This window comes from Osmia bicornis, chromosome 2 (assembly GCF_907164935.1).
Source record: "Osmia bicornis bicornis chromosome 2, iOsmBic2.1, whole genome shotgun sequence".
In the NCBI taxonomy this organism is placed as follows: domain Eukaryota; kingdom Metazoa; phylum Arthropoda; class Insecta; order Hymenoptera; family Megachilidae; genus Osmia; species Osmia bicornis.
In genome coordinates this window covers 6073574-6086305 of record NC_060217.1, presented here as the reverse complement: position 1 = coordinate 6086305, position 12732 = coordinate 6073574, and the positions used below count along the sequence as shown (strand labels likewise).

The 12732-nt window shown below is 29.9% G+C and overlaps 3 protein-coding genes across 7 annotated transcripts; 2 read left to right on the top strand and 1 right to left on the bottom strand.

Annotated features, from left to right (window-relative positions):
• Positions 1-33: 33 nt before the first annotated feature.
• Positions 34-3682, bottom strand: LOC114872034 (ADP-ribosylation factor-like protein 5B). Of its 2 annotated transcripts, none has more exons than XM_029178773.2 (3): positions 3080-3682; positions 1965-2409; positions 34-1888 (listed from the first exon to the last, which is right to left on the bottom strand). In XM_029178773.2, exons 1-3 carry the CDS (start codon positions 3123-3125, stop codon positions 1840-1842), a joined length of 540 nt encoding a protein of 179 aa, XP_029034606.1. In that variant the 5' UTR covers positions 3126-3682; the 3' UTR covers positions 34-1839. The 2 variants fall into 2 exon arrangements, with proteins under 2 accessions (XP_029034606.1, XP_029034605.1); XM_029178772.2 differs by lacking the exon at positions 3080-3682 and adding an exon at positions 2892-3058.
• A 539-nt stretch (positions 3683-4221) lies between these two features.
• On the top strand, positions 4222-6712 carry LOC114872031 (6-phosphogluconate dehydrogenase, decarboxylating). The gene is made up of 5 exons (XM_029178765.2): positions 4222-4397; positions 4717-4940; positions 5151-5395; positions 5482-6107; positions 6200-6712. Exons 1-5 carry the CDS (start codon positions 4387-4389, stop codon positions 6540-6542), a joined length of 1449 nt encoding a protein of 482 aa, XP_029034598.1. The 5' UTR covers positions 4222-4386; the 3' UTR covers positions 6543-6712.
• A 466-nt stretch (positions 6713-7178) lies between these two features.
• LOC114872029 (RNA-binding protein 45) lies at positions 7179-12563 on the top strand. 4 transcript variants are annotated; one of them, XR_003788689.2, is made up of 9 exons: positions 7180-7340; positions 7575-7743; positions 8068-8992; positions 9154-9268; positions 9380-10170; positions 10241-10473; positions 10606-10737; positions 10886-11268; positions 12451-12563. XR_003788689.2 is itself a non-coding variant. In XM_029178764.2 (8 exons), exons 3-7 carry the CDS (start codon positions 8794-8796, stop codon positions 10717-10719), a joined length of 1452 nt encoding a protein of 483 aa, XP_029034597.1. In that variant the 5' UTR covers positions 7179-7340; positions 7575-7743; positions 8068-8793; the 3' UTR covers positions 10720-10737; positions 11196-12343. The 4 variants fall into 4 exon arrangements, 3 of the variants coding, with proteins under 3 accessions (XP_029034597.1, XP_029034596.1, XP_029034595.1); XM_029178764.2 differs by lacking the exon at positions 12451-12563 and having other exon boundaries at positions 7179-7340; positions 11196-12343; XM_029178763.2 differs by lacking the exon at positions 10886-11268.
• Positions 12564-12732: the final 169 nt, after the last annotated feature.

The window sequence follows — 12732 nt, the reverse complement described above, 5'->3', positions numbered from 1 at the left end:
ATAACTTTAATACAAAAAATGAAAACTCTAAGGTTTTATACGAAATAATTAATTTAATGGTAAAACATGTACATAATTCCGGATGTGTAGTCGATTAAATTTAATTTGTTCAAAAATAAATATAAGAAACGTAGGACAGTTTGTTTCGAATAAATTACAATACATAATTTTTTGTTCGCTTATTGTAAAACAAAATTTAGTAAAATCGATCTTACATTAATTTCGACCCTTACGTTAATTAACAATCTTGTTCGCAATTATTTCGCATCTATTACAGACAATAATTAATTAAACTATTAACAACCAATTAAAAACAAATGTTTGTTTTTAAGGTACTAATTTAACTTAATTAAAGAGAAGCCATTTATAACGCTTAAATGTGCACAAGTATATATTTGATATTGTGTACTTTTAATATAATAAACAACCTTTAGCTTCTATTGTGTATTTGACAATTCCTATTTAACGAAAATTTTGTTAACGAGGATGTATATAATGATATTACATATCTGCAGCACTGTACTATCATAGTTAAGATAATGTTCTTTGTTTCTCAATATGAGAAAGCTACTGTTTATTTTTATGAAATTTTAAATGTATGATCTCACTCTGGCTGTAGACGGCGTTCATCTTTCGTATAATGCTTTTAACAATTTCTATAATTATCTTCATATGTTATTAATAGTTATTAAATAGTAGAATATTTTTTTAACTACACATAAGTTAGTTATAATTGTAAAGTAAATGAAATAAATGGAGGCAGCAGTCAATTAGTTGGGTTAAAGACATTAAAAAAATTCATGATATCTATAATGAAACAATTAATGTTTTTACAAAAAAAAAAATAGATTCCATGTATAAAAGATGGCTTTCTGATACATAAAAAAAAAAAAATTTTTAATGTTCCCAACAAACACCTTCTTACTGGTGAATCCATGTATCACAGAGCAGTTAGTATTCTGCCTTTAGACATTCAGTTAAACCAATTGATTAACTCTGCCATATTAAGTCTTATATTTGTAGTATAAAGAGCATTAAGAATTATTTAAATTTTCACACAGAAACTTGAAAAATATGTAGTTTAATTGGTGCTAAGTTGGAATTTACTTTTTACAATTATTTACTATTAATGCGGAGTATAAAAAACTATGTACATAGGTATAGCTTTGAAAGTCGCACAGGCCAAACAATTTTTATCCGCACATCAACTGAACAGAATAAATAAATAATTCATTCCTCTTTTTTTATATTAACATAGGTGGACGGGATTAAGTTTATATTTCTTAAGTATGCATGCAAAACTTTTAATTGAGTCAAAATAAAATTTCATATCTTTCGAACTGCAATCGCAGTGCAGCTTTTATAACTATGAATAATCCGATATACTCGTAGAAAATATGTTCAATTTGGCAGTCCCGTTGTAAAGTATTCATAATACATATTTTTAATATACAGATTAAAAAAAGTTCATCATAGATATTTATAATTTTTTCATTCTTTTATAACATGATTTTTTTAAGATATTATACACAGAATTAATTAAAACATTATTTTGCCTTTAAATTAGTTATAATCATTTACCTCTACAATTGATATCACTTTAATAGATAAGATAAAATTTACCCGTCCACCAATTAATACATTCAGTGTCTGAAGTAATAACTGTAATCAATATATGCAGTTATACTTTATGTGTGAAGCTAATGTACCAGTTGAAAAATGATCATTCATTCTCATATCATTTGTACAATTGTTAGAGTGGCACAGTAACTCACATTGAACATATACTTTACATTTTAAATATCTTATTACATTCAAAATGAATTCTCATAATGTACGTCATGTCTTTTTTAAACGTCCAACAATCCATTCGAGACCTTGATAAAGCCTGAAATACAACAAATTGCTTTGTTTTATAAGATGGTAACATTATATAACTTTGTGTCAATAAACTTTATCCTTACCCTTCTCCTGTAAGTGCACAACAGCTTTGTATATGCCACTGATGTTTTTTGATTGATGTCAAATCTAGTTGTCTAGAAATTTCAGCAGCAGTCATACTACCTTTTAAATCTTGCTTATTAGCATAAACTAACACATTGGCTTTACTTAATTCTTCATGATTTAACATTGAATATAATTCTTCTCTTATTACACCAAGTCTTTCTCTATCTGTACTATCTATAACCATAATTATAAACTCAGTATTAGTGTAATAAGTGGACCATGCAGCTCGTAGACTTTGCTGTCCACCTAAATCCCACATTATAAAGTGGATATTTTTCCAAACTACTTCTTCAACATTCGATCCAATGGTTGGTGATGTATGAACAACTTCATTCATTAGGAACTGGTATAATATAGTTGTTTTACCAGCATTATCTAAACCTACCATAACTATTTTATGTTCTGAAAAATAAAAACATATAAATCTATTTAACAATATATAAACTCATATATATGATTATATAATGTAATATAATTGAGATTATATTTGTACAAGTAACTGTTTTATGTCATATTCTTATAAATAAGGATTTCGAAACTAACATATGTTAACATATGTTTCAAAGACAATAATATAAGCTTCAAACAACATTCATAAAACATGTCAATTATAAAGTTAATTGCAAAAAATACAAAGTATAACATTATTTGTTTAATTATATTTAAAAATATAAATTACATATCTGTAAATTTCTTAACTATTATTATTACTGTATCACTGTATTACTTAAGATTCTTAATTATTTAAAAAAACAATGTTGCTGATTCTTGTTATTAATATGAAAATGTTAGGAAATAATTATGACATTTGTGTAAAATGAATTTAATATAATTAGACTTGTAAATTTTGTTACACGCGAATACATTACACCTGACAAAGGTACCTTCAAAATTTACGGATAATCGTTTTACATATCTGATAAAGATAAAAGTAAATATACATTTACTGATCATTCATCATGTCCATGTGTTATTAAACACAGATATATTACAATAAAACTATTTATATGTCGTGATGCTGAAAATAATGAACTAATTAACACAATACTGTTACTAGATATACGGAATTTACCTTCATTGCCAAATAAACTCCACAATTTTGCAAAGAGAAGTCCCATATTGTTCAAAGTACCAAACAACTCAAATACTAATATTTTTATTTAACTTTATTTCTGTACAGTTCTAAGTCCTAGTCTCAATAAAAAAGATGTATTTAGTTACAGAAATAGGGCATCTCATTGTCGTTGGGTTATGTTCACTTTTCTATCAAATACTTTTCCAGCATGTTTCTGACAAGTTTGCGTCATTGTTTGACACACTGCAGTGTAAAAGGTGTACTTAAGGACTGTTACGAACTGCTTAAAAATTCACTAATTACACCATTAAAACGAAAGAAATATACGAAGGCTTTTCCTAATCTAATCAAGCAAATCGCGACATGTTGCGTTTCCAATTAAAATATCCATACATCTGATCAGTCCAATCATTTTTCAGCGATAACTGAAAGTGCTGTCAGTCTTGTATATGTGTATGCTGATTGGAAGTAAGGAGTTTCTATTTAAAACCCGCGTAAAACAATAGTCTTTTTTAAAATCGTTACTTTATATCCTGAAAGATTAGAATTATCTACTTGATTTCGCTGAATCATCCTAGACCTTTTTTCTGTAAGTACTGTATAAATATACATGATGTAATCATGGTATAAACGCTTATACAGTTGCACAAATTTTAAATATTCATTAGTATCAGATATTAGCCTTATTCTATATGTATATGGTTGTATTAAAATATAGTATCAAACAATTATCTTTTATCTTACAATTAGTAATATAAATATTACCAGAAATATTTACACAAATGTTTCATTTTAAAAAAAAATACTACATTCATGTGATAGAATTAAGAATTTCACTTCCATTCAGCAGATACATAATATCAATTTCAATTCCATTAAATAAAGATATAATTATTCCTTTCTATGTTCAAGCTGTAGTATAATTTCCTTGAAATATAATGAACTCAAAAAAAAAACCATAAATATGTAATATTATAGTAAAATATACATAAAATATAATTTTTCTTATACGGATAACTTTTATAAAGACTTAATTTAGTTAGTATAATAGTACATTTAGTATGTATATCTTTAATGATAAAATTATGAAATTTCTATCGTAGCATTCATGTAGTGTTGACTCCATGCTGACCTTGATGTTGACTGCGATTGGCTTACGAAACGTCGGCTGATGTCGAAGACTACTCGAGAATGAATGTTCATTCTTAATCTTCGCGGTAGAACCGTCCGACCACTTGTTGCTTCTTGATACTTGAAGAAGACGAATTATATTATCATTTTTCGCGTATTAACTATTTCTCAAAATGAGTAAGCCGTAAGTAATTCTTTTTTGTTATTTTAAAGAAATTTGAAATTAAAATTCCTGCAAAGAGTAAATATTTTATCTTTTTATAGATCATTCACTACAAAACTTTCTTATTTAAACTAATTTAAAGAAATATACTTTTACGTTAATTAAAATAGTAAACAAAGCGGTAATATAAAATAAATTATAAAAAAAATTTTATATTAGAATCAATCTATAAAATATTATGTAATATTTAATATTTATGTAATAGCCTACAATGTGGTATTTTACATATCAAATATATAATTGGAACATAATTTTTGATAAAATATATTTTACCTAACAGTGTTGCAGATATTGCCCTCATTGGCCTGGCTGTTATGGGGCAAAATTTAATTTTGAATATGAATGATCATGGATTTGTTGTTTGTGCTTATAATCGTACAACAGAAAAAGTTAAATCTTTCCTACAAAATGAAGCAAAAGGTACAAAAGTCGTTGGTGCATATTCTTTGAAAGAAATGGTAGAAAAATTAAAATCACCAAGAAGAGTAATGCTTTTGGTGAAAGGTAAGATACTGCTATTGATTATAAATTCTATCACAAAAAAATATGACCTTGTAATAGAATACTATTTGTTTCGACCTCTTATCATTTGAAAGTTTGTATATTATAATTGTAAGTCATTGATCTATAATAATTAATGCTGTATGAAATATATTTTATATGGCTTTAATAATAAAAATAAATATATATGTAAATATTTGTATATTTTAAAAGCTGGTGCCGCTGTGGATGCATTTATTGAACAATTGGTGCCTTTGTTGTCTCCTGGAGATATTATAATTGATGGTGGTAATTCTGAGTATCAGGATACTGAAAGAAGAAGTAAAGAATTAGACAAGAAAGGAATTTTATTTGTTGGTAGTGGAGTTAGTGGAGGCGAAGATGGTGCCAGATATGGACCATCTTTGATGCCAGGTGGAAATCCAAAAGCTTGGCCACATATCAAACCAATCTTCCAGGTATAAGGCTAAAATATAATTGTTTACTTAAAAATTTACCGATACGAATTTTTAAATGTTTTAGTGATAAAATATAAATTTTTTAGTCAATAGCTGCAAAGGTCAATGGAGAGCCGTGTTGTGATTGGGTCGGAGAAACAGGTGCAGGACATTTTGTAAAAATGGTGCACAATGGTATTGAATATGGTGATATGCAACTCATATGTGAAGCATATCATATCATGAGAAATGGCTTGAAACTCAGTCCAGAAGAGATGAGTAAAGCTTTTGATGAGTGGAATAAAGGGGAACTGGATTCATTCTTAATTGAAATCACTAGAGATATTCTTAAATACAAAGATGAGAAAGGTTATCTACTTGAGAGAATTAGGGATACTGCTGGTCAGAAGGGAACTGGAAAATGGACAGCTATCGCTGCATTAGATTATGGAGTACCTGTAACACTAATTGGAGAATCAGTTTTTGCTAGATGTCTTTCTGCTTTGCAAAGTGAAAGAGTAAAAGCAAGTTCCGTATTGAAAGGCCCTGATACTGTGTATCAAGGTGATAAAAAACAGTTCCTAGAGCATTTGAAGAAAGCTCTGTATGCATCCAAAATTATTTCTTATGCACAAGGATTCATGTTATTGAGGGAAGCCGCGAAAGTTCACAACTGGAATTTGAATTATGGTGGTATTGCTCTTATGTGGAGAGGAGGATGTATCATAAGAAGGTACATCTTTATTAATATTTTATTAATAAGATATGAGATTATTTAAATAATTTTTATAATACAATACTATAATTTCTTCTTTTTATTCACAGTGTTTTCTTAGGAAATATAAAAGTAGCATTCGACAAAAATCCCAAACTTTCCAATTTGTTACTAGATGATTTCTTTGCCAATGCAATGAAAGAATGCCAAGCTAGTGCTAGAATAGTGGTATCCACAGCTGTATCACTAGGCATACCAACACCTGCTTTATCAACTGCTTTAGCTTTCTATGATGGTTATAGAACTGCTCGGCTCCCAGCAAATTTACTTCAAGCTCAACGCGATTATTTTGGAGCTCACACTTATGAATTACTTGGTGAAGAAGGAAAATTTGTTCATACAAATTGGACTGGACATGGTGGAAATGTCTCTGCTTCCACATATGATGCATAAATAGTTAATACTATTTTATAATAACATAATGTATATATATATATATGATGTGAAATTGAGATTTCTATTATGGTTAATAAATGTCTATCATTTATAATGTCTAACGGTTGTGAAAAACTCAGGGGAAAGATGTTGATCTTAAGTAAAATATAAATTTATTTAAAAAATTACATTAAACGCAACTGTATATTTGGTTATTAATCCCCTTTGAATGCATCAAAATGATACTTTTCTAAAAGTGTAAGAAATAATAAATGAAAGAAACATGTAATAGATAAAAGTGTGAAAACAACAGAACAGAAAAAGAGAGTGTTCGTGTCCGGGATTTTGCTTGCGCTCAGCGTGGTGCTGCACCACACGGCTAACTCTGGCAAAAGAGTAAAATTTCGTAAAAGACATTCAAATTAGCATATATAAGAACTCTGATATCCATGCTAGCATATACAAGAACTCGTGAACTTCCATTAATATTTCTCTTTATTCGTTAGTTTATTACAAATAACTAGGAAGAACGAAAGTTTTTATTTTTCTACAATGACGGTGATTGGCTGTTCGATTTCGGCCAATCACAATCGTTGTTATCGGCGATGTACGCAGGTCTGCCTTATCAAGTACGTCATTTCCCTTCGACGCTTCGTCTTGAGTGCATCGTTTGTAATAAAGTGAGATTAAATCGTATTAAAAGATTATATTAAATTATGTATTATATATCAGAAGTACGAAGAACAGAAGGAAAAGTTGAAGACAGGACTGGGGTCAAGATTTCCGACATCAATTCCACATAGTTTTCAGAAATGCGTAAGTTGAAAATTTATACGCTATTTCGTCAATATAAATACAAATTAAAATAACATATTTCTCATTTATGCCGCTTTTATGATGATAATTTATTAAATACCATTAATATCTTATGTATTTTTCTATCTTCTTTCTTATATTTTGGTGTTTTAAAGTAAAAAAAGTAATCTTGACCTTATTTCAATATGGCGTTGATAATTTTCAACGAATATTTCCGTTCTTTTAATGTTAAAGTTTCAAAGCAATTCGAAGTTTCTACCAATGCCTGTGATTGGTCATTCCATTATGGCGTCCTCTTATTTAGACCAATCAGATTCATCGTTGAAGGTTGCAATGCGCGGAGTGCGGTGGAGTTCAACAGTCCTTTTTGAAGCTTTGTCCGTTTGGCACGTGTCCGCAACAGGTAAGATTAAATTATCTTCAAATATTAAATTAAATTGCCGATCGGGTGTTAAAAATACAAAAAACAGAAAGAAACATCGAAGACAAATCTGAATTCTTGATCTTTGACATTAATTTGGCGTTTTCTTCAAAAATACGCAAGTTGAAAATTTTTGCTTTCGCCGCGAATGCACAATAAGAGTGGAATAGCTGAATCTGAATTATTTTCTTTTATATCGTTAAGTTCCTGAACATTATTGTATGTTCTTAGTACTGTTTTACACAATTTGCTGTTTTTAATTTAATAATGTTCTTTCTTGAGCATCGTAATATTATTCCTGTTTAGACCCGTTCGTGTATGTAAACTGACAATGAGTCCATCGAAGTTGTCGCAGTGAAGTTGGCGCACTAATACATTCACGCCGCGTCGGTGAGCCGGCCGATAGCGGAATTTACCGAAGAATGCCGAAGCGGTGCCGACCGGTCTTCGTCGGGAAGGAAGGTCTCGCCATTTCTCTCGCGAACGTCGAAATGACAAGACGTGTTGAGAGCATCCTTTTGTATAAGCACCAACGAGATACTGTATCTCGTCGGTGATGTAGTATAGCATGCCGTTAGTTGGATGCAATAACTGAGGTGGCGTTTGAATCAGTTTCTATGAGCTGCAATGAGCTGTTTTACCGACGCGGAATTCGGAGTTCGGCCATCGCCTTAAAATTGAAAAATGCATATAAATAGATTCTCTCTGTATTAAAATCATTAAGTTTATTTCAAGTAAGATATAAGTATTTTGTATTATCCCAATAGTGTAAAGAAAAGCGATGAAGTTATTATGATCTATTTTATTAGCATATAATAAATATTCAACGTAGAAGTTTCTTTTCTTGTTGCGTTATGTAAATGAATTCTGTAAAAATATTGAAGAGAAATTGCAATTGTATTCTTAGCATTGAGAAATTGATATCATAGAACCTCTTTTAACCGTCCCTGAAGCGCATAAGCTTCACTGACCGTAGACGGGTGATATAGTGATATATATAGTCTTGTATAGTCTGCAGCGTTCATTTGCAAAATGGCTGACCACAGGGAAAGGGATTCATATTATTCGCAAACGGATTTACGATCTAAAAATGATGATCCACCAAACTCACGTTTATTTGTTATATGCCACAAAAGCTTGGAGGAAGATGATCTCAGGAAAGCGTTTGAAAAATTTGGAAAAATTGAAGATATTTGGGTGGTTAAAGACCGAAGTACAGGTGAAAATAAAGGTAATTTCTCTCATTCACAGAATAAATCAACACGGTTTTATTTAATTTTTTAATGTTTTTTACATGGTCGGAAGTTTGTCTAGTCTTGTTTTTGCGTATAATGATTATTCATCATGTACATAATTTAAATATTGTAAGAGTAATGAGTGTTGTTTATACAGGTGTTACATATATTAAATTTTCTAAAACATCAGAGGCAGCTTTTGCTCTTGAAGAAATGAATGGAAAAATGTTAGGATCCGTAGGAAGACCTATCAAAGTAATGATTGCTTCAAAGTAAGATTTTAAATATTGTAGAAGAATATGTTTCCAAAGATTTATTCTTTTGTTGTAACATGTATACATATATGTATGCTACAAACATATAAATGCAGACATTTATTTCAGCCGTGATCAAGGTTCTGTAAGGGAAACAAATGAAGAGGAAAGATGGGTTCGTCTTTTTTGTGTGTTACCTAAATCAATGACTGATAATGAACTTCAGCAAGAATTTTCAAAATTTGGACCTATTGAATATGCAACTGTGGTCAAAGATAGGAATACAAATGAATCAAAAGGTTTTGGTTATGTAAAGTTTAAAAAAGTATCTAGTGCAGCAAGAGCATTTGAAGAATGTGACAGGAAGTACAAGGCTGTATTTGCTGAACCTAAAAAACCTAAGCCAGAGCACGTTGATGTAAAATACAATAATGGACTATCCTCTCATTACGATGGTGCAAGTGGAGGTTATAGTTCATCAAATTTTGGAAAAAGCAGTATTAGTTTAGAAATTGCTACAAATTATCCTAATTCTGAAGGTTATACGCATTTACAAGTAATTGCACATCCAGCATTAAATCAAGATCAGTTATGGAAATTGTTTGATATTGTACCTGGTTTGGATTATTGCCATTTAAAAAATGATGTAAGATATAGGATGCCAAGAGGTCAAGCTGTTGTAGTGTATTCTAATCCTAGTGCAGCAGCATATGCAAGAGAAAAATTTCATGGTTTTGAATATCCTCCTGGACATAGAATGATAGTTAAACCAGATTTATCAAATGTTCCACCAAAAAATGCAATAAAAGCTGGGAGCTCAGCAGGTGGAATTGCCAGTGCTAGGACAGATCTAGCACATCTAGCAGAAACAATTGCTCAAGCTACATCTTTAATTCAAGCTGCAGGACTAACTGCACCAAGTGAGAAATTATTTTATCTGTACAATATAATAAGTAGTTTTGTTACATAATTGTATTTTTACATAATTAGGTTTAGAACATTCAATGTGTGTTAAATTACCACCTGTGCAACCGATGGCAAGTATAGATGCAGAAGTTGCAAAAAGGTGTTTCATTGTATGTGGACCTCCAGTACCTCCTATATATGCTATGAAGGATGCTTTCTGCAGATTTGGAAATCTCATAGATGTTTATATGCTCCCGGGGAAAAATTGTGGTTACGCAAAGTATGCTAGTGTACAAAGTGCAAATGAAGCAATCGAGGTATGTTTTGCCCCGCTTTATGATAAAATTTAATTTATTTTCTTGTTTAGTTGTATTCTCTTAATAAAATTGATCAATTGAAAAAGTACAGTGTAGTGTAGCTAAATTAGAAATTGGTAACACATTTTATAGGTTCTGCATGGGCAAGAAATTTGTGGATCTCGACTGAAAGTACTAGAAGCAGAAGAGCGCAACGTTGGCGAAGATCGCAGAAAACGATTAAGAATGGATGAAGATGAAAATTAACTTTTTTTCGTATACCTCGTAAGTAAATCGCTGAGCACATGGCAAACAGAAAAAAGAGAGGAGGGAAAAAGAGAGGAATTTAAATATTAACACCCTGACGTGTAACTGACGATTACCTTACTTAAAAAAACAGGAGAAAATATAATTTTTCTATTTGTCTTCACAGACTGACTGGTATACACAAGCTGGACGCACGCAATAAAAGAGACGAATTTTAAGACTCACTTGACCACGTCGGGCCCGCATCCAAGGAAACTACTCCAACTACCTACTTTTAACTATCGCTTACGTTCGCGATTTCAACGTTACTGAAACTTTAACGATACTTTACTTTATCCTTACATGTCGTTACACACACACCTGACTTTTTGGTTTTATTATTTTAAGAGGCCTGTGCGAAAAGTGATCTTAAACATTCAATTTTAAGGTTATGTAAAGCACACAAAATTAGTTAAATTTAAAACTTCTTCCTTTAGCGTAAGGGAGTTGTACGATGCAATATACTTGAGGCGTTTATTTATGGTAATATACTACAAGTATTAGTCAAAGGTAAGAGTATTTCTCTATGCATATACTTTTGTATTAAAACCGCGTGGGGGTGAAAGCTTTTTTAGATAAATTTCAAAAAAAAAGAAAACGAATGAATTCTCTGTAGTTTAATAATTAAGAGAAATGAAAGAGATCATTTCACGATATTTTATATTCTTGTTTATAAAACAAGACTTACGTTATCAATTTTAACTATTCGCGCAGGCTTTACAACAGGCTTTAAAACCTGTGCCTTATAGTTAGTAAAACAAATTTTTGTTTATAATCTATATTCGATAGTTCTGTACTATTCTTTTATTAGCTATACTCTGTATGAAAGAAAACGTAAATTAATTTATTTCTTGTATATGTTTCAAGAAATATTTTCATGGTGACGAATTCATGATAATAATATATTTTACAGAACTAAAATTCCAAAACAAGATATATTCTGCAAAACGGTACTTTGTTCTTATAATACTTTAACGATATGGTTTTATATATTAATAATATCGGGAGAAATTATATTTTTATAAAGGTGAATGTGGTGAAATTTATTTCGCCAGTCTTAAACTTGATATTGCAAAATTTGTTTGTTGAATTGTAAATAATAATTTTTATTTTAGTAACAGTTTTGGACGAGTTCTAACAGTTAATAAAATTTTGCTATTACATTAAATTAAATGGTTATTAAAAGGAAGTTAAATTACTTCAAATAAATAGATAATTATGGATATTAATAAAATAAGAAAACTGCTAAAGTTTCCAATGAGATTCGGATACATCTTGTTTTGGAAATAATTTAACATCGCATATGTTTACGTGTATAGATATATTTGCATAAAATATATCAACATATTATTTTCTATGATTAGACCGAATTTCGTTAAGCGAAATACGTTTTCTTAGGCAGCTAATATGTCTATAATTACAATTCGTCAAATACCAGTTATTGACGCACAACATGAACCTTTTATGGACACTTTTGTACATGTGTTAGACTGTTTTACTCAATGACCATACGAAATGATGTTTTAGGAGACTGTAACTGACTTGTTTGATGATATTAAATACACATTAAGTATTCAAAACCTTACACTGATTTCCACTTATTTTTTTTTTTTTTTGTTACACTTAACAGAATGTCCTGATTTACATGTGTATAATTTACTCTCTTGACATGTTTTTTCTTTTCACTTTCAGGATACCTCTGGATTCAAAGATGTGTACCTGATGACTGTGATATTATAGCAAAGTAAGATATTATTGGTATTGTACATATAAGGCATAAAAAATAAATTATATTTTTTTATATAGTTGCTCCTTTTTATTACTAGGCTAAAATTGTTATACTTAAATAGAAAATGATTGTATTTACAAGTCTTTATACATTTAATTTATGTATATTATTCTTTCATGAGATACGTGATATGTGTAATTTACTATTTTTGGAACCTTTTTCATGCTTTGATACAGTGTGTAATA